The 22,548-nt window shown below is 45.7% G+C and overlaps 2 protein-coding genes across 3 annotated transcripts in view; one reads left to right on the top strand and one right to left on the bottom strand.

The window, feature by feature from the left end:
• Window positions 1-15,516, top strand: part of LOC109641544 (myosin-16-like) — a 17,719-nt gene extending 2,203 nt beyond the window's left edge. The window contains exons 1-46 of the mRNA XM_069524668.1: window positions 1-315; window positions 474-821; window positions 904-1,180; window positions 1,266-1,409; window positions 1,652-1,808; window positions 2,229-2,256; window positions 2,350-2,446; window positions 2,645-2,734; window positions 2,815-2,878; window positions 3,088-3,186; window positions 3,329-3,432; window positions 3,595-3,733; window positions 4,061-4,162; window positions 4,242-4,408; window positions 4,515-4,685; window positions 4,774-4,950; window positions 5,114-5,299; window positions 5,410-5,497; window positions 5,581-5,698; window positions 5,935-6,055; window positions 6,880-7,016; window positions 7,097-7,178; window positions 7,261-7,434; window positions 7,531-7,611; window positions 7,799-7,945; window positions 8,064-8,168; window positions 8,305-8,391; window positions 8,521-8,666; window positions 8,824-8,914; window positions 9,020-9,076; window positions 9,204-9,290; window positions 9,376-9,621; window positions 9,725-9,842; window positions 9,946-10,073; window positions 10,232-10,428; window positions 10,580-10,712; window positions 10,995-11,211; window positions 11,342-11,478; window positions 11,602-11,705; window positions 11,984-12,176; window positions 12,297-12,500; window positions 12,656-12,781; window positions 12,906-13,076; window positions 13,187-13,387; window positions 13,489-13,710; window positions 13,799-15,516. The exon at window positions 1-315 is cut by the window's left edge and continues 2,203 nt beyond it. Of these exons, the coding sequence (XP_069380769.1) occupies window positions 971-1,180; window positions 1,266-1,409; window positions 1,652-1,808; window positions 2,229-2,256; window positions 2,350-2,446; window positions 2,645-2,734; window positions 2,815-2,878; window positions 3,088-3,186; window positions 3,329-3,432; window positions 3,595-3,733; window positions 4,061-4,162; window positions 4,242-4,408; window positions 4,515-4,685; window positions 4,774-4,950; window positions 5,114-5,299; window positions 5,410-5,497; window positions 5,581-5,698; window positions 5,935-6,055; window positions 6,880-7,016; window positions 7,097-7,178; window positions 7,261-7,434; window positions 7,531-7,611; window positions 7,799-7,945; window positions 8,064-8,168; window positions 8,305-8,391; window positions 8,521-8,666; window positions 8,824-8,914; window positions 9,020-9,076; window positions 9,204-9,290; window positions 9,376-9,621; window positions 9,725-9,842; window positions 9,946-10,073; window positions 10,232-10,428; window positions 10,580-10,712; window positions 10,995-11,211; window positions 11,342-11,478; window positions 11,602-11,705; window positions 11,984-12,176; window positions 12,297-12,500; window positions 12,656-12,781; window positions 12,906-13,076; window positions 13,187-13,387; window positions 13,489-13,686 (5,829 nt within the window). The 5' untranslated portion in view covers window positions 1-315; window positions 474-821; window positions 904-970 and the 3' untranslated portion in view covers window positions 13,687-13,710; window positions 13,799-15,516. The remainder of the gene's footprint in view (window positions 316-473; window positions 822-903; window positions 1,181-1,265; window positions 1,410-1,651; window positions 1,809-2,228; window positions 2,257-2,349; window positions 2,447-2,644; window positions 2,735-2,814; window positions 2,879-3,087; window positions 3,187-3,328; window positions 3,433-3,594; window positions 3,734-4,060; window positions 4,163-4,241; window positions 4,409-4,514; window positions 4,686-4,773; window positions 4,951-5,113; window positions 5,300-5,409; window positions 5,498-5,580; window positions 5,699-5,934; window positions 6,056-6,879; window positions 7,017-7,096; window positions 7,179-7,260; window positions 7,435-7,530; window positions 7,612-7,798; window positions 7,946-8,063; window positions 8,169-8,304; window positions 8,392-8,520; window positions 8,667-8,823; window positions 8,915-9,019; window positions 9,077-9,203; window positions 9,291-9,375; window positions 9,622-9,724; window positions 9,843-9,945; window positions 10,074-10,231; window positions 10,429-10,579; window positions 10,713-10,994; window positions 11,212-11,341; window positions 11,479-11,601; window positions 11,706-11,983; window positions 12,177-12,296; window positions 12,501-12,655; window positions 12,782-12,905; window positions 13,077-13,186; window positions 13,388-13,488; window positions 13,711-13,798) is intronic.
• wipi2 (WD repeat domain, phosphoinositide interacting 2) lies at window positions 14,532-20,756 on the bottom strand. 2 transcript variants are annotated; one of them, XM_020106618.2, is made up of 12 exons: window positions 20,535-20,756; window positions 19,777-19,859; window positions 19,107-19,276; window positions 18,556-18,652; window positions 18,031-18,128; window positions 17,778-17,870; window positions 17,571-17,641; window positions 17,305-17,412; window positions 17,004-17,168; window positions 16,606-16,713; window positions 16,060-16,157; window positions 14,532-15,979 (listed from the first exon to the last, which is right to left on the bottom strand). In XM_020106618.2, exons 1-12 carry the CDS (start codon window positions 20,606-20,608, stop codon window positions 15,867-15,869), a joined length of 1,278 nt encoding a protein of 425 aa, XP_019962177.2. In that variant the 5' UTR covers window positions 20,609-20,756; the 3' UTR covers window positions 14,532-15,866. The 2 variants fall into 2 exon arrangements, with proteins under 2 accessions (XP_019962177.2, XP_019962176.2); XM_020106617.2 differs by having other exon boundaries at window positions 17,299-17,412; window positions 20,535-20,755.
• Window positions 20,757-22,548: the final 1,792 nt, after the last annotated feature.

Below are 22,548 nucleotides of genomic sequence, written 5' to 3'. Positions count from 1 at the left end.
AGGCCGATGCTACGTGTGTGTGTGATTAGTGTCTATTCGTGCTTCCTTTGGAGAACCAGAGCAACAGCTGCTTCAGTTCTATTGAATCTACATTTTGGATACGTTATTTAATGAAACATATACTTTTATGGAGTATGTTGTATTTAGTAGATCTTAGAACTGCACCACTGAAACAAGTGATGTTTATGTGAAGAAGTTCTACAACAGAACTCAACTCAACAACCTAAGCCCGGCCTCAAAAATCTTCATCCATCCTGCAGTCCACAACGAGTTGCGTGAAGATAACCCATGATCCACATGTCCTGATTCGGTCATGTAAGTAATTGTAATAAAAATATACTGATTTATTCAACAGTAGATGTGGTTTTGGGCTCCATAGAGCAATAGACAAGGATTATAACAAATAAGGAAAAAGATATCTGTGTGTCATTGGTTTTAATTTAAACTGTCTTACTCATCCCAAATCCCATCAGGCGCACAGAGAGAAAGCAACTGATGGTAAAGAGCAGAGGCCCGGTTGGATAAAAATCGAGGTGTGGAAGGGCGGAGCGATGGAGAAGATAGATCCAGAGATGGGGTGAGGAAAGGAGATGCTTTCAGCCGGAGTGATGGCTTTCCAGGGAAACCTTAAATGGAGGGAGACACACTGAAGAAATTCCCAGATCTGGAGCTGCCACACAGATCAGAGAGATGAGACCTCAGGGTGATGGCTGGTTTTAGAGTTGTGACCATATCAGGGAGGTGAAGCCCTGATATAAAACAGCATGACTTTAATACCCACACCCATAGTCCTCCTCAGCGTAGCTCTGCCTCCTGCATTGGTGAGTATCACATTGACCAGACGGCCTCTGTCCGTCCTTTCATTCTCTTAAACTTTATTATCATTTTCCATCCATCGCTCAGCTTCTCTCTGCAGCAGCCAGTGGGTGAGTGAGCCGGTCAGTTGGTGTGTGCAGCAGCAGCAGCAGTCATGCCGGCTGCGTATAAAGGGGAGTGCGGGGACAATGTGGACCCCATGCCGTTCCTGGTTGCCTCAGAGAAGGAGCGGCTGGATGCTATGAATAACCCATACGACATCAAACGCTCCTGCTGGATCAAAGATGAGAAGGAGGCTTTTGTCGCTGGGCAGATTCAGTCAGAAGATGGGGACAAAGTCACCATCAAGACAAGCAAGAACACTGTAAGACGACAGTTGTCTTTAATATTTACTTTAACTGAATATTAACGATTAAAATATGGACTCAGTGATGATTGTTTCTGCTCAGACGATGACTGTGAAGATGGATGATGTTCAGCAGATGAACCCTCCTAAGTTCTACCAAGCCAGCGACATGGCCAGCCTCACTTTCCTCAACGAGGCCAGCGTCTTGGAAAACCTGCGCAGCCGCTACGTCAGCATGAGGATCTATGTAAGCCTGATACTCAACTCACAGAAACCCTCACAGGCCCCTCACAACCAGGTCAGAAATATGAAAACAGTTATATAATACATAAGGTCTTCTGTGTCCCTGGAGGACACCTGGGTGAGTCTGATACACAAGGGGAAAGAGAATAATTAAGACGCTGGTGGCTCAGGTGTGTAAACTTGGTGAAAAGTTTTTCAACTGTATCATCCTTTAGCGTCTTCCCTCTTCCTCCCTCCCACTCCCAGACCTACTCTGGCCTCTTCTGCGTGACCATCAACCCGTACAAATGGCTGCCCATCTACGGCGCTAAAGTGGCCCAGATGTACAAGGGGAAGAAACGCAACGAAGTTCCTCCTCACCTCTTCTCCGTCTCCGACAACGCTTACCACGACATGATGATGGGTGAGGAGAGGGACTGTCAATCAATCATAGGTCATTGATGGGTGAGGGAGCTAAAGTCGGCGAAGAGGAGTGGTAAACATACAAGTGGTATGTGGTGATTCGGGGTAATCCCTCGAGATGAGTTGCTTGAGAGTAATTGCACAGTTATAAGTGGAAAGAGGGAGTGGGGCAGTTGCTGGAGGTGTGTGATTAGTGCAGCGTGTGATGATTTGTTCAGGGAGTAGAAAAATACTTTGAAGCCATTATGTGGTATCAGGGGAGGGCTGACAGCTGTCTGTGTTGTTGCTACTGCTGACAGGGAACATCAGCAGTGCTCTGATCTGCTCACAGGGAAATCAGCAGTAATTATTCCCGCCTCGCTCACACTGTCTCTCTGTGTCTCTCCTCTCCCGCCTCCCCCTCAATGTCCTGACATCGCAGAGCATGAGAACCAGTCTATGCTGATCACGTGAGGACACCGTGCTTTGTACACTACTATACAAATGTTGTGCATCGTGTAATCTGCGTGTAACTAACTCCTTTCTGGCGTCTTTCCCTCCAGTGGAGAATCTGGTGCTGGCAAGACTGAGAACACGAAGAAGGTCATCCAGTACTTTGCCAATGTTGGAGCCTCTGGGAGCAAAGCCTCAGACTCCAAGGCAAGTGTGTCTGTGTGAGAGTGGATGATGCAGACATGAGTTCAGATGGTGCGCTTCTAGTCTGACATGAATCATAACTCCTCTCCTCTCCTCTCCTCTCCTCTCCTCTCCTCTCCTCTCTTCTCCTCCTCCCCTTTCCTTTCCTTTCCTCTCCTCTCCTCTCCTCTCCTCTCCCCCTCTCCTCTCTTCTGCTCTCAGGGCTTGGAGGACCAGATCATTCAGGCTAACCCAGTGCTGGAGGCATTTGGAAACGCCAAGACCATCCGTAACAACAACTCCTCACGCTTTGTAAGGACACACACACACACACACACACACAATCATCACATCATCGGGGATTCAAATTCATGGCTCTGTCTTCGTTTCAGGGAAAGTTCATCCGTATCCACTTTGGGTCGACAGCTAAGCTGGCTGGTGCCGATATTGAGACTTGTGAGTGGCTTTATTCTTTTATTACTTTGGATCCGGCTTCACCAGCATCACTGCACATTCATGAAATACCAAGTGTTAGCTTACTATATGTATGACATGAACGTTAGCGGTACAATGAAAAGTAATTAGGAAAAGTGCATCCTTATTAACTGTGTATATCTTTTGTTGTGTTTTTTTTCTTCCTGTGTCTCCATTTGTGTGTGAATAAGATCTGTTGGAGAAATCTAGAGTGATTTCCCAGCAGGCCGCTGAGAGAGGATACCACATCTTCTACCAGCTTCTTTCTGGAAAAAAGCCTGAACTCCTCGGTGAGAGACATCTCACTTTCTCTCTAAAATAGCTTGTGTTTTATAAGTTGAGACACAAAAACATGCATCAGTGAAATGCTAAATGTTATGAAATTAAAAATGATCAGCATCCATTAATCCGATCTATGACTGTGTTTTCCAGAGGCTCTGCTGCTGAGCCCAGACCCCAAACAGTATGTGTGGGTGTGTCAGGGCGTCACTGTGGTGGACAACATGGATGACGGAGAGGAGCTGCTGCTCACTGATGTGAGTCAACATGTGTTCTTTGTGTGGCTGAAACACTCAATCATTTATGAATCTGCTCATATAAATTCAGGAGCCTGTTGATAATGATGTTTGCCCCTTTATGTGTGCAGCACTGACAACCTCTCTTCTGTCCTCACTCTGTCTGTGCTTGTGTGTCCACAGGAGGCGTTTGATGTCCTGGGCTTCACTCCTGAGGAGAAGAAGAGCGTGTACAAGCTGACTGGAGGCATAATGCACTTCGGCAACATGAAGTTCAAACAGAAACCCAGAGAGGAACAGGCTGATGTGGATTCCACTGAGGGTATAAAAAACCCAACCTTTCTCTGTGTCTCTCGCTCCCTGGATTTTTCTCTCTTTCTATCAACATGCCTCTTTATCATCAAACTACTTCACTCCACCCTGTCCATCTCCATCTGACCTAGTTCTCTGCCTCACTTCTTTCATTCTTCTTTGACATTTCTCTCAAAGCCTACTCTTTCATTTTAAGATCCCAGCTTTAATGTTTCAAACTCTACATATTGTTTCTTCCTTTCATAAATCCATGTCTTATTTGTGTGCAATACTTTCTGACGTAAAAGTTAAAATATTTCATTAAATCCTCGTCCTCTCTCTTAATCCATTCTCAAAGTGGCCGACAAAGTCGCTCACCTCATAGCCATCAACTCTGGGGAGCTGCAAAAGGGCATAACACGTCCCAGGGTCAAGGTCGGCAATGAGTTTGTGACCAAAGGTATCACAAAAACATTATTAAGATGATTTAAAAAATGTCTTGGGGACATTTAGCTTATTCCCAGTTCATATGAACTCAGGTCAGAACCAGGACCAGTGTGTGTACTCCATCGGTGCTCTGGCAAAAGCCATCTACGACCGCATGTTCAAGTGGATGGTGACGCGCATCAACAGGACGCTGGACACCAAGATGCAGCGGCAGTACTTCATAGGAGTGCTCGACATCGCTGGCTTCGAGATCTTTGAGGTGAGATTCACGTGGGTTGACTGGGTGGGGGAAACAGTTTGTGTTGGGAGAGTTTCAGGTCAGTTAAAAAATCCTCTTGTGATCCAATTCTGTCTTTTGTCTCCAGTTCAACAGCTTTGAGCAGCTGTGCATCAACTTCACCAATGAGAAGCTGCAGCAGTTCTTCAACCACCACATGTTTGTGCTGGAGCAAGAGGAGTACAAGAAGGAGGGCATCGACTGGGTCTTCATCGACTTCGGCCTGGACCTGCAGGCCTGCATCGACCTGCTGGAAAGGGTAACGCACTCACAAAATGCACAAGTGCACAAACGTGGATGAACAGTCTCTTGTACGTTGAGTATGTCTTTCTCTGTCTCCTATCCAGCCTATGGGGATTTTCTCCATCCTGGAGGAACAGTGTGTGTTTCCAAAGGCGACAGATGCGACCTTCAAAGCAGCTTTGTACGACAACCACCTGGGCAAGTCCCCCAACTTCCTCAAGCCGAAGGGGGGGAAGAAAGGAGCTGAAGTCCACTTTGAGCTGGTGCACTACGCCGGCACTGTGAGTACTTGATAGATACAGATAGAAGTCAGTGGCAGGTATGTGTGTTCTACTGTTGTATAGGTGTGTTGTGTCTTTTCCTGCAGTGCATAGCCAGTGACCAAGCCCCAAAGTCCTTAACATCTCTGACTTCATGCTAGCTAACAGTTTGTATCTTTCACAGGTTGGTTACAATATCGCTGGCTGGCTGGAGAAGAACAAAGACCCCCTGAATGAGACGGTGGTGGGACTCTTTCAGAAGTCCTCCATGCCCCTGCTGGCTCTGCTCTTCAAAGAGGAGGAGTCCGCTGCAGGAACCAAGAAGCAGAAGAAGGGTTCTTCCTTCCAAACTGTGTCCAACGTCTACAGGGTAACTCATGTGCACATGCAGTATTATACTATATAGACTGTTAATTAACGATGGACGTTGTGCCTAATCAAAGCCAAACTTAACAATAAATATAAATATTTACACTCAAGGAACAACTGAATAAGCTGATGAGCACCCTGCGAAGCACTGCTCCCCACTTTGTCCGCTGCATCGTGCCCAATGAGTTCAAGAAGTCAGGTCAGTGAATGAAGAGTGAATGTGATGTTGGATTTGTTGTTGTGGGAAGACGTTTTAAATGTTCTTTGTTTCATGTTGTAAAGCTGTGACAGACAATCATCTGATCCTGCACCAGTTAGCCTGTAACGGCGTATTAGAGGGCATCCGTATCTGCAGGAAAGGATTCCCCAACAGACTACAGTACCCAGAATTCAAGCAAAGGTCTGACTCTGCCATTACTGTAGTTATCTCCACTTTTCTAGTATCGTCTCCCTTTTCAAAATGCAGACACATAATCTGACCATTTAATCAAACACAGTGTTTTATGGTCTTGACATAATGCTGTGTAGGAGAAGTGTAAATACAGAATCTGAACATAACATGAGATTAAATTAATCCCTTTCTTCTCCATTTCCTTCCCTGTTCTTCTCTTGTTCTGCCCCTCATGTCTCCTTTAGGTACTATATCCTCAACCCCAATGTCATCCCCAAGGGATTTGTCGACAACAAGAAGGCCTCGGAGCTCCTCCTCAGCTCTGTCGGCCTGGATAACATGGAGTATCGCATTGGCCACAGCAAGGTACATCAGCCATATATTTACACATATGATGAATGCATGCTGATAAGTACGTCTTCTCCAGTTCTATCTACAATTTTTCGCTTCTTTATTTTATTTTACTCAAAAAAATCTGTTTGTATGCACTTTATAGATTAATTTACCAACTGAAACTAAACTGAAAATATGAGCTCCACCTCGACCAACTGATGAATAATAATGATCCGTTTACAAACACACACTGAACATTTTCCACTTGCATTTTATTCCTGATGCTTATGAACCTTAACCTAAGTATTTTGTTCTGATGCAGAATCTTTATTTTGGACTTTTTATGTATTTTTCTTATGTACATTCTTTCTTCTGTATATTGTGCTACTTTTACTAGAGTCAATGATCACCCCCTGGTGGTAGCTACTGTACAGTTACATATTATAGTCAAATGAAACCTAACAAGGCTTCCTAATACAAATATACAGTTATTATGTATAAAAAACAGAACAAAAACACACTTATTTCTTATCAAACAAACACACTCAACAAATTATTCATATATTTAAATGTATGTATAATATTAGGAACAACGTCACACATTACTGTACATGTTACACACCACTTTGCAAACAGAATATTGAATCACAGTATGCCTATGTGTAACAAGCAAAATTACACATGTGCACTTGTGTCTTTTGATCAGTTTGTTTCAAAAACACCGACCACTCAGGTGGAAGAACCTCACTGAAAGCTCTTCATTTACATTGTCCTCTCTGCTTCTTGTGTATCATCGTCATTTTCCTCACCCCATCTTCTTCTTCCCTCTTTCCCCTGTGTGTGTTTTTCCTCTCCAGGTGTTTTTCCGTGCAGGCGTCCTGGCAAAGCTGGAGGACATGCGTGACGAGCGGCTGGCGAAGATCATAACCATGCTGCAGGCTCAGCTGAGAGGAAACCTGATGAGGATTGAGTTCAAGAAGATGGTAGAAAGACGGTCAGTGTGTGTTTGTGTTTAACAGCGTGTTTTTCCTTTGGTGACTCATGTAACGGTTTCTGCATTTTACTGTGATGCAGAATTGCTCTAATGGCCATCCAGCGCAACGTGAGGAAGTTCCTTCAGTTGCGTTTCTGGGGCTGGTGGAAACTCTACAATAAGGTAAAATGTTGAAGCCCTTCTCTTACCTATCAATAGATTACCTTCATCATCTTCATCATCATCATCATATCTCTTCCCTCAGGTGAAGCCCCTGCTGATGGTCGCTCGTCAGGAGGAGATCTTCAAGGCCAAGGAGGAGGAGCTGAGAGTGGCAGTGGAGAGGGTCAAGGAGCAGGAGGGCAAGATTAAAGTTCTTGAGGGGAAGATGGTCACTCTGTCGCAGGAGAAGAAAGACCTGGCCCTGGCGCTGGCTGCAGTGAGTGCACAAACCTCAGTTTACATGGGACTCCATGCAAGGATCACATGTGTCTCTTGAAACATGCAAACAACTGTAAATGTTGTCCTCCTGCAGGAGCAGGACACGCTGGGTGATGCTGAGGAACGCTGTACACAGCTGATGCACCAAAAGGTCCAGCTGGAGGAGTCAGTACAGGTAACTTACCTTTCCAGTTGATAGCAGGAAATACTGAAACTGTTCCCCAATACCTAGACACCACTTGCAACATAACAGAAGTAAATGTTCATATGCAGAGAGTATCTGAAATGTACTAAAAAATAAAAGCTTGAGTGTTGCATGTCTTGTATAACAAAGATAAAACTAACTGGCTATTGTTATTTAGGATCTGCATGAGCGCCTCGAGGAAGAGGAGGGCAATGCAGCCTCTCTCCACAGCCAGCGGAGGCAGCTAGAGCTAGAAATGACTGAGCTGAAGAGAGAATTGGAGTCTCTGGAGGCCACACTGGCCAAGACTGAGAAGGAGAAACAGGTAAAGAGAGGGAGGACCAAGCCGAGGAGAGAGGACGTATATCCGCTTTGGAGAATTTTTTTTACTGTTTGGCATCTTTTGAGTTTAGCACTAAATTCTTGTTCAATGGTGCGTTCAGGGTCTGGACTTCAGGGTGCGGACTCTGACAGGTGACCTGAGCCAGAGGGACGATCAAGTCAGTAAGCTCCAGAAAGAAAAGAGAGCTCTGGAGGAACTGCAACAGGTAGACACACACACAAACACACACACACACAAACATAGGAAAACATACATTCACTTTAATTTGAACTTTCTATCGTAACATTATGTCTATGAGAGACCAAGATGTAAAGGCTACATGTATTTTATAATCTATTCAGAAAACTCTGGAGGACCTGCAAACAGAAGAAGACAAAGTGAACCATCTAACCAAGACTAACAGCAAGCTCAACACCCAAGTGAACGAGGTACCTTCACCTTCAGAGACCTGACCTGATGGATTGTTTGTCTGCAAAACACTTTACGAAGCAGACATGTATTGATTGGTCTGTGTGGGTAATGTACGTCTGTGTGTGTGTGTGTGTGTGTGTGTGTAGCTGGAGGACAGCTGGGAGCAGGAAAAGAGGATCAGGGCAGAGGTGGAGAAAGCAAGGAGGAAGGCAGAGGGAGACCTGAAGATGACGTTTGAGAACCTGAATGAGATGGAGAACGCAAAACTCGATCTGGAGGAGGTCATCAAGAAGTAAGAGAGGAAAGCTTTCACAGACACACACACACACGCACACACACTCTTATGTAGCTTCATATCTGACACAGTCACTCTTAGTTCTGATGAATCTGATTCTCTCTCTTGCTCTTTGTGTGTGTCTGTGTGTGTGTGTGTGCGTGTTTTTGTGCAGGAGAGACTTTGAGATCAACAACATGAACTCAAAGCTGGAGGACGAACAAGCTCTCTGCTCCATGCTCAGCCGCAAGCTCAAAGAGCACCAGGTTTGTGGTCAGAGGTTACCATGATGTTTTCACCCTGGTTTCATATCATCATATTATTTAAAACCAAATTTACGTGTTCATCCATGTTGTCTTCTCCTCCCTCAGGGCCGCATCGAGGAGCTTGAGGAGGAGCTGGAAGCTGAACGAGCCATGAGAGCCAAGGTACAAAGTTTTCAGGCTACTTCACTCACAACTGACCACAACAACATAATGTAGATGTTTGGATAATGAGGCTGAAAGGTGGAAGATTACATGCTGCAGTTAAATCTGATTCTCTGTTCTCTGATAGGTTGAGAAGCAGAGGGCAGAGCTGTCACGAGATCTGGAGGATCTCAGTGATAGGCTGGAGGAGGCGGGAGGAGCCACCGTTGCCCAGGTGAGAGAGACAGGTGTCAATCAATCAGGCGGTGATACTCAACTCCCATGTGCCCTTTGCCCTCTGACCTCCTCTGTCGCTTCAGATTGAGCAGAACAGGAAGCGGGAGACGGACCTGCTGAAGCTGAGGCGGGAGCTGGAGGAGGCGGCGCTGCAGTCAGAGGCCACAGCGTCAGCGATGAGGAAGAAGCACTCTGACACGATGGCGGAGCTGGGCGAGCAGCTGGAGAACCTGACCAGGCTGAGGGTCAAACTGGAGAAGGACAAGCAGAGCATGAAGGCTGAGATCGAAGATCTCAACGTCACCATGGAGGCCACTCAGAAAGCAAAAGTACAATGTTATTTGGAAAATCTTGAAGTCTATCAAGAGAACACACCATGGATGAATGTAAACTCACTTCTCTTTTTGTGTATCTGTGTGTTTGCATGTGTAGATGAACTCTGAGGCCCACGCTCATAAGCTGGAGGACAACCTGGCAGAGGCAAACGCTCGCCTGGCCGAGATGGAGCGCACTCAGACTGAGCTCAACTCTGCCAAAATCCATCTGACTGGTGAGAACACACCACCACAAGCACTTTTTGTTAAAGTCCTGTTTTCTATTTATTTATTATTCTTGTTATGTGTGCGTGTGTGTGTTTGTGTGTTTGTGTGTAGTGGAGAATAATGATCTGAGTCGGGAGTTGGAAGATGTGCAGAGTAAACTGACGCAGTCGAGCAGGCTGAAGGCTTCGCTCACCTTGCAGATCGATGAGCTGAAACGACAAGTGGATGAAGAGAACAAGGTACAAGTCAACACGCACACACACAAACAATGCAATACTAAACAATACAATATGATACGATACAATTTACTTTATTAATCCCTCAAAGGGGGAAACTGAATGTCAAGTACCCGAAAGATTATAAAACCAACAGCTCAGACCCCTCTCCCTCTCTCTAGGGTCGCAACACAGCGGTGGTGGCCCTCGCCAACGCCCGCCATGACCTCTCCCTGCTGAAGGAGCAGCTGGAGGAGGAGTCGGAGGCCCGCGGGGAGATGCAGCGCCTCGTGTCCAAGCTCAACGCTGACGTCACCTCCTGGAGGAGCAAGTATGAGACGGACGCCATCCACCGCACCGAGGAGCTGGAGGAGACCAAGTAGGTTAAATACAGCTAAAAAAATAAAAAAATTCACTGTAAATCCAACAGGAGCCAAAATGTTTCATGAAACTACTGAACTAGTGTTGATACTTTTTAATTTAATGCCACACTTGACTCTCGTTCTTTCCTTCCACCCACTCTCCTCCAGGCGCAAACTGGCCGTGCGTCTCCAGGAGGCTGAGGAGGCAGCGGAGGCGGCACAAGCCAGAGCTGCCAGTCTGGAGAAGGTCAAGCAGAGGCTGCATGGGGAGGTGGAGGACCTCACCATAGACCTGGAGAAGGTACACACACACACACACACACACACACACAGTCTAGGCTTCAAGAGATCCACTCATGCCTGAAGTTTTGCTTCTTCTGGAACTTTTTGAGGAGTGTACTGTACCTAACTAATACTACTAATACTTATTTCTCACAGGTTTTCTTACTGAACAGATTTACTATACCTCAGTCCTTGGATACAGGTGTCTGCTGAATGAGTAAATGTTCTATAATATAATGTAATGTCAATGTAGGTCAGACTTTATTGATTGATCTCGTTATCTTTCTCTTTAATCAACTAGTCCAATGCAGCAGCAGCAGCTCTGGATAAGAAGCAGCGGGTCTTCGACAAACTGGCGGCCGAGTGGAGCCAGAAGAATGAGGAGCTGCAACTGGAACTGGACAGCAGCCAGAAGGAGAGTCGCTCCTACATGACGGAGCTCTACAAGCTGAAGACGGCCTACGAGGAGAGCCAGGATCTGATAGACAACGTCCGCAAGGAGAACAAAATCCTCTCAGGTGCCTTCTAGCTGCTGCAGATCCTGTGGCACAGGAGATTATAACGGGAGAAGTGTGAGAGATGCAATGGAATCTGAAACAAATGTATATAACATGCTTTTTTTTCATTATGTACTGGCTCCCCTCTCAGAGGAGATCAAGGAGCTGGTCGACCAGCTTGGCGAAGGAGGCCGCAGCGTCCACGAGCTGCAGAAAGCCAAGAAGAAACTGGAGGTGGAGAAGGAGGAGATGCAGCTGGCTATGGAGGAAGCAGAAGCTTCATTAGAGGTGCAAAACGCTCTTATGGCCAAGAAACAAATGTGCCTTGTGTGGAGTGACTGACTGCAGATTTTGCGCAGACTCCCCTCCCCCCCCATTCACAGGTGCATGTGGTGTTTTGTGTGTGTCCAGGTGGAGGAAGGGAAGCTGGTGCGTTTGCAGCTGGAGCTGGCTCAGGTCAAGGCCGACATCGACCGCAGAATCCACGAGAAGGAGGAGGAGTTTGAAGTCACCAGGTCAGACAAACTGCGACATGCACAGACAATCATGTGTTCAGTCTACACACACACAGACACACACTTCACAAACCACATCAATGGTCAAACAACCTCTTTGTGTTTTTACGTGTACTTTTGAACACGATAGCTCAAGAACATCTCAGTGGAATGAATTAATCAGATTTCGGTGGTTTAAGGTGGAAGGATAAGGTCACAGTGACCTCCTGCTCTTGTGGTTGATAATATATATGGAATATATATAATATATATACCTCCTGTGTGTTTGCGCGGTCTAGAAAGAACCATGCTCGTACAGTGGAGTCGCTGCAGGCCAGTCTGGAGGCGGAGGCCAAAGGTCGTGCCGAGGCTCTGAGAATGAAGAAGAAGATGGAGGGAGACTTGAACGAGATGGAGATTCAGCTGGAGCATGCGAACAGGAACAACGCTGAGCTGGTCAAAACCCTCAAGAAGCTGCAGCAGCAGATCAAAGTAGGTGTTTTACTTGAGGTGGAACGTGAAAACAACTTCTAAAGTTACCACAGTGGGGAAAATAGTGCAGCGATCATTTTTTGTGCCCAACCCCCTCCACCCCCTCCACCTGTAACCCAGGATCTGCAGGTGCAGATGGATGAGGACTCCAGGCAGCACGAGGAGCTGCGGGAGAAGTACAGCCTCCAGGAGCGGCGTCTGTGTCTCATGCAGGGGGAGATGGAGGAGCTGAGAGGAGGCCTGGAGGCGTCCGAGAGGGCCCGCAAACTAATAGAGCAGGAGCTGGTGGACACCACAGAGAGGCTCAGTGAGATCAACATGCAGGTCAGTGGCTGCACAGGAGGGCTACAGACAAATGATGGGGTTTTCATACAATTTTCCATCTTGAATTACTGGTGGTAATTTAGTAGTAGTGTTTATTTGGATTCATCCGTCTTCTCTTGTAAATGTGAGGACAAATCATTTTCCTCTCGCACTAGAACCAAAGTCTGACGATCCTGAAAAGAAAACTGGAGGCTGAACTCACCCGGCTGACCAGTGAGAACGAGGAGCTGATCTCAGAGTTTCGTGCTGCTGATGAAAGAGCCAAGAAGGCTGTGACTGACGTGAGCCACCTGACTACACACGAGAAAAAGAAACACAGAAAGTTTTAAACCTACATATCATGGCAAAGGCATAACACTTTTTGGGTAAGTTCAAAATTGTGTTGGTATTTGTGTCTGTGTCCAGGCAACAAGACTCTGTGAGGAGCTTCGACAGGAGCAGGATAGAAGTGCCCACCTGGAGAAGATCAAGAAGAACCAGGAGCAGAATCTCAGAGACATGACTCTGAAGCTGGAGGAGGCTGAGCAGCAGGCGCTGAAGGCCGGAAAACGTACCATCCAGAAACTGGAAACCAGGGTGAGATGGATTCACTGTGAGAGTTGCAGAGGAAAGGAGGTCACACTCCTATTCACCAGGATCAGGCCTCTCAAACACCTTTACATCATTTCCCCCCTTTATTATTCTAGATCAAGGAGGTGGAGAACGAGCTGGACCAGGAGCAGAAACGCCACCTGGAGACTGTGAAAAACCTCCGTAAGGGAGAGCGTCGACTCAAGGAGCTGATCTTCCAGACGGAGGAGGACCACAAGACCAACCAGCGCATGCAGGAGCTGGTGGAAAAACTCCAGAACAAGCTCAAGTCCTACAAACGGCAGATCGAGGACGCTGTGAGTGAGAGAGCCGACGTGGGATTTAAACTGTAGTAGTTTGAGTCTGAAGTGTGTGTTCATTTGATACTGAGACAAACTTCTCGTTCCTGTCACTGTAGGAGGAACAGGCCAACAGCAGCCTGTCTAAGTACAAGAAGACGGTCCACGAGCTGGATGACGCAGAGGAGCGTGCAGAAATGGCAGAGATGACCCTGAACAAAATAAGGACCAGGAATCGAGCCTCGACCATGAAGGGCTTCACCTCGGTGGAGATTGTCCAGGTCACTAAGCCCAGCAGCGGAGGACAGGACAGCTAAAGTGGACACACACATAGCTAGAAGGTGGACACACACACACACACACACACAACATGGAGATAAACTACCTGAGCATGTGCTTATATGTGTCTTTTTGACCCCCCCCCCACAGTGACACACACTCACTCAGCCCTCTGGAGGACACGTTGTGAGGACGTACGAGCACAGGCACCCAGAAGACAGTCTTAAAAATATCCCAGACAGAAAACCTTAGAAAGTCTTAAACAAGTAAACAAGTCTCTAACATCACCAATAGTCTTAATCAGTATACTCATAGGACTGGTCACGTAGCCTGTTCCTGTTCATTTTAGCCTGCATGCTGTTTTACTGTTAGATGTTTGTCTGAATGAACCTGAAGGTGTTTTTATGTCGCGTCTGACCTTTCCCCTCTCGTGGCTCTGTACAGGTTGTCTGATCCCATATTGTCTGTTTGACAGTTTTTTTAAAAATGTGTTTATAAATGTGTCCGAGTGCCGAACATCCTCTCGGTTCGTGTCCTCGGACTGGAGGGAGGAGTGGGTGAAGCTGCGTTCTCATGTCAACGATAGAGAGCCCACCTGTGTGTGTCGCTCCTGCTATGAAGTCTTAATAAACTACAAGCAAGCAACAGTGCCGTCATGTCGTCCATCTTTGGTGCTGGTACTACGGTCCATGGTGTAACTCTGATAAACTGAGGCTGTGACAATCATTTTGAATATTTATAAGTGAAGCCAGGTTATATTCAGCTTTAACAAGTCGATCATTCACGCAGTTCAAGAAACGATTACAGGATCATCTTCTGGTTGTCAGTGCTCTTCTGAGTGAACCCCAAACACCAGTGTAATAACAACAAAAAGGCACCTATCTCATACATCAAGATGGAATTTATTTATATTTGTTTTAGTTTCAGATGAATGTTTCACATTTTATACAAAATCATTAGAAAATGCCTGACACGCCAAAATCCCACGGCTAATCCTCGTTTACTAGATTCAGACACCAAAGGATCGATGGGGTGGGGGGGTCATGCAGCATCCTGGACCAGGTGATGGCGCTCAGCCTGCGGTCCCTGTTCAATCCAAACTTTAATCCACAGTTCACTCAACTTGGCCGCACGCCCACTGTCCCAGAGTCTTTGACCTGACAACATGACACAGTGATATCTTGCCACATCTAGTTATGTACAGAGTATAGATACTGCGGGTGAGGAGGGGGAGGGCCTGATCATCACCCAAATATCTCTGATGTACGGACACAGTAGCACACCAACACCACCATGCATGTTTTCATACACATGACACATCATTGGTTATGATTGGTTAAGTAGTAGTTTTTTAAAAAGCTCATTAATACCAATGTTTGAAATCAACCAATGACTGCAGGCCTCAGGAGGGAGGGGCAGGCAGGAAGGTCTATCGAGCCTCTGGTTGGATGAGGAAGGAGTGAGCGGGGAACAGGTGGAGGCTAATTACTCACTGCTGCTGATATACATGCCTGGCAAACACACACACACACACACACACACACACAAATAAGGTCTCATAAACACCTCTGCCTCACGCATCAAGCCTCCACATGACTCTTTCAAAAGTCTAACTCGACTGACGCCACGCTCTTAGCAGGAGAGCGTGCGACTGTGTGTGAGAGAGGAAGGGGTTAGAAAAGATAGTACACACCCTCGATTAAGATCCAACAACTGAAAATAGATTTTATTGAGCCAATGTGAAAAGATCTCCCTCTCAGACAGAACGCACCAGGACACTGGGGCAGAGAGGCACTTACACAATCGCTTTCATTTCACACAGTGCTTGTGTCAATGTGTGCGTCTTTCGAGAGACACGGCTACATTTTTTTTTAAATCAGATGTCCAATAAGCACACACACAGACGCCGTTTTCACATTGGAGCATGTAATTAGCGGTTGGCACATGTACATGCAAAAGCATCAGTTTGGCCTGCGCAGGCGAAACTGGGGGTAAAGGAAGCAGAGGAAAGGTGGGGAAGGAGGGATGAAAAAGATAAGACATGGATATGAAGAGACAAACGCACAGATAGACTGACGCACAGGCTCTTGAACGCTTTGAGCGTTTTAAAAACACCCCCCTCCCTCCTCTTTGATTCTGCCCCCGCCCCCCTTGTGTCACATGTTTGTAGCAGCACCAGAGGAGCCCTCTGATTGGTGGGAACAGCCGTTTCGTAAAGTCAGTCAGTTTCAAGGATGAGCGGCGGTTGCTCGTTCTCCTCCTCTAGGCGCAAGTCGTTGAGGTCATCGTCTAGGCCCGCCCCTCCAACGGCGCCCTGCTCTTCACAGTAACCTAGGACACAAAAGTTCAAAGGTCAAATGCTGAAAATAAAAATAAGCACATCACTTGGAAAACTAACGAAGGCGACTCACCTTTAGTGACAGCAGCACTGTAGGTTTGGGCCACGAGTGGGCGATCATGTGACCCTTGATCAAGGATCTCATTGGATGGTTCAGTAGTGCCATCTAACCTGAGGTCGATAGAGAACACAGATTCAGTCGGGGTTGGGTGATGTCTACTGAATTGGCAATAACAATGTGAACAGTGAAACATCGCAGTGTAGAAAACTGCCACTGGGACTGAGCGTCGCTGTCATCAGTTCAAATTACAAACACCCTCGTGGTTCGTTGTATCAGCTGTAACTGATTAACTTGATGGGAGCCCTCAACTTGGCCGTTATCACTATCAGTGTGTGTTCCCTGCACACAGCTGTCATGTGGCTGCGTAACACGACTGCACCAAGTGTCCATATCCATGTTATTCTATAAAGCTGCTTTCAGACATGCAGCAAACTCTGGATGCTTCCCTGATCAAATGTCTGTAAGATGTCTGTACGAGCCCATGTGAGAATAGGAAATTGTGTGTGTGTGTGTGTGTGTGTGTGTGTGTGTGTGTGTGTGAGAGAGAGAGAGAGCTACCTGTGCTGCTTCATGAGTGTACATTCTCCTCCCTCTTGTGGATCCAAGTTGTACAGGTACAAATAACCATCAGCTGCAGCAACCAGCAACCTGGGAATCTTCTGAATCCTGATTTCAAACAATAAAAATTATTGTTCACAAACATCTTATATTAAATAAGAGATATAATATTATTACCCTTCAGCCCAATGTATACTGAAATTATAATAACCATTTATTATATTTATAACCAACCAAAAAAATGTGCAGATGACCAATAGGTTTTTTATCGAAATCAACCATACACTGCCTCTAATGCCAATTTGAAGCACAAATGAATGAAAATAAATAAATAATAAATAAAAAGGCACAACACAGATTTGCATGAGCACATGTGGCCCACACAGACTGGCCCTTACACAGCTAAGGCGCAGATGTTCTTGTGTCCACAGAAGGGCAGACGTACGGTGGCGAAGGCTCGCCCCTGTGTGAACATCTCGGTGACCTGGGAAGGCAGGTAGGTGGTGGATGCCATCAGGACCTTTCCCAGATACCCTCCCCAAGTGGTGGGCTCCTCCGCAGGCCTACACACAAACATACACACACACACAATATGAGAACCAACGTGCAACATGACGAAAAGGTAAACAGGAAGGAAAACCCAGCCCAGCGCCTCAGAAGTCTTAAAATCAGCTGAGTCAGAGAGATACATACACATACTTCTCCTTCTGTGTTTCTAATTTGAAGATGTGGACCGTCTCTGTGTTGCTGGAGGCCGACAGGTACAGGCCTTCCATACTGAATGCCAATGAACAAATGCTCACACACCTAAGAAGACAGAGATGTTAACACACAGGGAAGCAGGTGAACACACAGTGCATAGGAACGTGCAAATACAGAAACAAAATCACAACCGACCATCTCAGTAAGTCAGATTGTTTTCTGAAAAACTGTAGTAACACATTATATCATTAAATATGTTCTACCTCTTGACTCCTCGCCGAAATTCAAAGAGCTTCTGTCCCTCTGGGATTGAGAAGACACGAATCACTGTCCCCTGGGGGGAAGTGAAAGAAGAGGATGACAACCCGCAAAAAGGAAGCAACAACAAGGAAGTGTTTGTGCTCAGACGGAGAAAGACAAATAAGGCCCACAGATAACACACAGGCCGAGGGCACTGGACAGTGTCCTACCTTCTCTGAGGCTGTGGCTAGCTTGGTTCCACTGGCATCAAAAGCCAGAGCCGCTAACGGGCTGTCGTGGGCTGGAATCATATTAGCAGCTCGCTGAAAAAACAAAATCTCACTTTAGTTAGAGATTAATTACTGGAGACAGATAAATTAACAAATGATGATCAGCTTTGACTGAAAAAAATAAAGACAGCAGAGTCTGGATGAACATGCTTCGGCTCTTTAGTTTTAACTTTATGTGTTTGTGTTCACCCACCAGGTTGACAGTGTCAAACACTTGAACCTCTCCTATCGTTGCACTTCCCGGGTACGCCAGGTAACAGTTATCATTGCTGATAGAAAGGGCACACAATCCTGGAGAGGGGTGGAAACAAATAGAAAATCATTGACAAAATGTAAAACGCAGCAGAAACACATTTATCTGAACCGGACAATGTGTAAAACTGAAAGTGAAATAATAATTTGCATATGTAGTAAAACTGTTATTAAACTAGAAACTGGTTCCGGCAGAACCGTTTTCTTTTCTTTGTTCTGTGGATGTTAAAGATACAGCAGCGGCAGATTTCAGACCTTAGGGCAGCAGCAGTCAGAACAAATGACAAATGAACAGGCTAAAAATGAAAGAGAAACCCAAAGCCTGAGGAGAGAAAGACCCATATCTGGTTAAAGTATGAGCACACAAACTGTACAGGGAAAAAAACTCACATTTAAATATCTTCTTATGAACCTTTCACTGTCGTACATGCTATATATTGTTGTGTTAATGAATGTACTCCCTCACCTGAAGGGTTGGGGGGAGTCTCTCTGATAGTGTGCAACACTTTCATGTCTCGGATGTTGTGAATGTACAGTGACTCCTCCAGACACACGATCAGCCTCTGCGGAGGGACGACAAAACATCAACATTTAGGCCTTTTTCCACCGGTCAAAAAACCCTGTAACATCTGCCGTTTGTCTGGAACAACAATGGATACAATGGCCATTTAATCCCAAGTACAATATCTCTGCTGTAGACAGGCCCAGATCGGCATTGATGGAAACTTGACACCCAGTGTCTTTCCTTCTCCGCATCATGCAAGACACAACACGTACAATTTCAGCGTGTTTGTGACCTCGAACATGACTCACCGGCAGAAACAAAACAGAAAGGCAAACTCCTCTTCTAGCAATGGGAAAGGAATCAATTTTACCTCAGTGGGTTTACTCTTATTTAAAAAAGTATATCCGTTACATTTGGTGTCAAGAAGGTATTAACATTTGCTTGAGATAAAGAGGTCATTCAAGTCGGCTGCTTGATGAAGAGGTTATTGAGACACAGGTATTTCCTCCCACCTGTCTGTTGAGTTTGACGGCCAGTATGGTGTTGGAATAGGAGTAGTTGCAGATCTCAGTTCCCTTCTTGAAGTGACAGACTTTGAGCTTCCTGGGGGCCTTCAGGCTGACAATGGCCACCAGGCTGCTGGAGAACAGACGCTCCACGATGCACACATCCTCTGTGTCCGCTGCACACACACAAAATGTAATTACAGCTGTCAGTAGCATCCTCTTACTTTTTTATTGCTGAATCACATGATAGCGGATAACAACATGTGTGGGGGCAGTTTTCTTTGTGACCATGCCAAGAGTGGTATGGCTTTAATCATTGAGTGAGTGTAGTAGTGTCTGTACATACCAAGCTATATTTATGAAATCGATAAAGCAATAACTTTATCAGTTAGTTATAGCTAATAGAACAGATGGGTGCATATTAAAGGATGCTGCAGAGCTCTTATCACAATGTATGTGATGTGAATGGACTAGTGAAGAGGACGGCTCATGTTAGAATATATTAGAGGAATGCTGACAAACGTTATTAATATTTAAGAGCAATCCTCTGATTGTGTTCTCAGCAGCATGCATTAAGCACAGTAACTTGAAATTACTCTGCAACAATATTAAATTGTAGTGACGCAGTTATTGTAGAAGAACGTGTGTATTTTGTATTTACTGTACTTTTACTTACTACATTCATAAATCTGCTCCAGCTTGTCCACAGAGGACAGAGAGAAAAACTTGTATCCTGATTTGGTGCCAACAGCTAAAGACCTAAAGACAAAAGAGACCAATGGGAAACATTGATCAGAGAGATTTCACACACAGACTGGACACTGTCATTATCACAGGACTTCACACCAGACACCAGGGGGGCCTGTGTCAGTGCCAGGACTCAGACAGTGATCACACGGCTGCAGGTGTTTTGCAATAGGCACCAGGCCTCTGTGGTCCCCAGCAGCCACCGCAGAAAAACAACATGTGTGTGACATGTGTTGCTTCAGCTCGTCAAAGATAAACGAACCTCTACAGGCGACCATCGTTACCTAACAGGGCTGCTGTAGCGACAGTCGTGGAGAACAGCAGCCGGGAAACGGTGGCGTCTCCACCGCTACTATAGTCCGTCAATTACATAAATGAGTAAATTTACCCACAACTTACATGACACCCAGCCTACATGTGTATTGTGGCTAAAGTTAGCCTCGGACCACACATAGCTCACGTTAGCTACACAGCTATGCTAGTGACGGGGGAAATAAAGCATATGTGGACATTTTGTTAGCTAGCTAGCTAGCACCGGGGGGGTGTTAGTAGCCTCGTCTCCTGTGAGACACCCCGTCCTGACTTCCTGTCGCCCGGCCACAAGCACAGTCCACACTCAGCTAGCTACCGTCAGCTAGCTTGACAGCACAGGCCGACGGACCCTCGTCGTCCCCGGCCCTGCCTTACGTGTTGTCCTGGTTAAAGTTGGCGAAGAGGAGCTGGCTGCCGCCAGCGTCCCCGCTCTGACTGGCCAGGTTCATGGACTCGGCGCCGTCGACATATAAACGCTCCGGAGGAAACAGCAGCGGTCGAGTGTGTGATGAGGATCAGACGCGTGAAGCTTCACGGGTCCATCTTTCTCCGCTGGCCTCTGATTGTTGTTGTTGCTCGCAGGTCGCTACTGCGCGTGCGCACAGGACGCAGCGTGAGGAGCGTCTTAAAGAGGCAGGAGCCATTTCTTGACATGGAGCTGTCAATCAAAAACACATCAGCACGTTCAGCAAGAGGATCAAACAATATTCTTGTTTCCAGAGAAACATCTGGAGTCAACATCTGGATTCATCCTGCAGACACTCAGTGACCTCATCCCACACCCACTGTCAGTATGTGCAAACTGCACGGGACATGAGTATACATGTAAATACATTATTAGATAAATGTAGAAATACAGAAATACACAATTAATACTTTTGGTTTCTTAATTTCATTATTAATTTATTTGCTTTTTTCTACTGTTCACACGTGTGGTTTAAACATAGGTTTGAATGATTTATTTCATTACTGTTATTGTTTCGTACATTCTATGTCACAGGGAACTCAATCTTCAGACCCAAGTTCATAACTTTTCAAAACAAAAGCTTGATATTAAGCACTGCAGCAGCAAAACGAAAGTTGTGCTTTTACACTGGAGACAAATTGCCAAACAGGAAGAGTGTCAGTCTGACAACGTGATATAAAAATAATGATAATATCTAAAGTCTCACAGTTTGACTCAGTTGCTGACTGCAGCTTTTGTTTACCTGGGGACGTAGAAGAAGACAATTTGGTCCAACTGAACTGAAGAAACGCTGCCCCACCCACACTGAGGTCACCTTTTTATTCAATTTGTATTAATATTGAACATATCACTTAAATCAAATTGCAGCAAATTTGACTCTGCACTTCGCTGGACCATTAACAGCACACACGCCAAGTGTGAAGCTGATAAGATGAACACTTTGTGAGATTTGTGTGTCATATACAGACAGACAGAAAGATGCTCGTAGAATTAGCAGGGAGATATTTGTGAAAACCTTCCTTTCATTTAATCAACACTATTGTTCAAGGATCTCTAATCGATTCTCTCCTGACCGGCCTGTTTTTTCCACATGAACTGTCTTTGAAGAGAGCACGAGCGTGATACAGTGACGACAGTAACGACTGGAACACCAGGATCCCGGGCTCGGGATGAGAAGGACACACTGACTGATGTGATGCCTTTGACTGGAGTGTAATTTGGGCTGTGAGTCACAGATCTTGTCTGCGTGTATTAGTTTCATCACGTTGTCAGTTGTGGGTTTGAGCGTGTGACTGATACCAACGATTGAAACAACAGGAAGCTCGGCAGTTGAGAAGATTCTTAGTGAGACAGACTCAGCAGACAGCTGCCGCTCATCCTGTGTGCGGATCTCACAGAACAAAAGAAGGATGTCGAGTAGAAACACTGTCAGTATAAAAAGGCAAGAAAAGAAAGCAGCACATCTGAGAAGATATCAGTCCATCATGAGGAACACTTCAACCCCTCATTTACAAATACCTCAATAGAGTCTGTATTAACTCACACGTCGTCCTTATAAACACAAATTGTAGAGTGAATTCTCTGAGAGGCCTCTGCTCTGTTACAGTGTGTAGATACAACTTTTTCATTTATCATTGTCAATATCCTGCTTGCTGTACCACATTAACATTAATGTTAATAATGATAATAAAAATGATACTACTGCTACTGATTATACCAGGATTTGGTCACTTAAAATAGATTTAATACAGCGTTAATCTACATGATCAACACACACACAGACACAGTTTGCCATATTTACAGTGTATTATTTACCTGTACAAATATGCTCATGCCCTCTGTCCACTGATATTTTGAATGTTATCTTTAAACACAGCCGTGGAGGTAAATGTGTAACACATTTCGTTGGCAGCGTGGAAACTC

Source organism: Paralichthys olivaceus, chromosome 5 (assembly GCF_024713975.1).
Source record: "Paralichthys olivaceus isolate ysfri-2021 chromosome 5, ASM2471397v2, whole genome shotgun sequence".
Taxonomy (NCBI): domain Eukaryota; kingdom Metazoa; phylum Chordata; class Actinopteri; order Pleuronectiformes; family Paralichthyidae; genus Paralichthys; species Paralichthys olivaceus.
The sequence above is the reverse complement of the archived record's forward strand: the minus strand, read 5'-3'. Positions and strand labels throughout refer to the sequence as shown.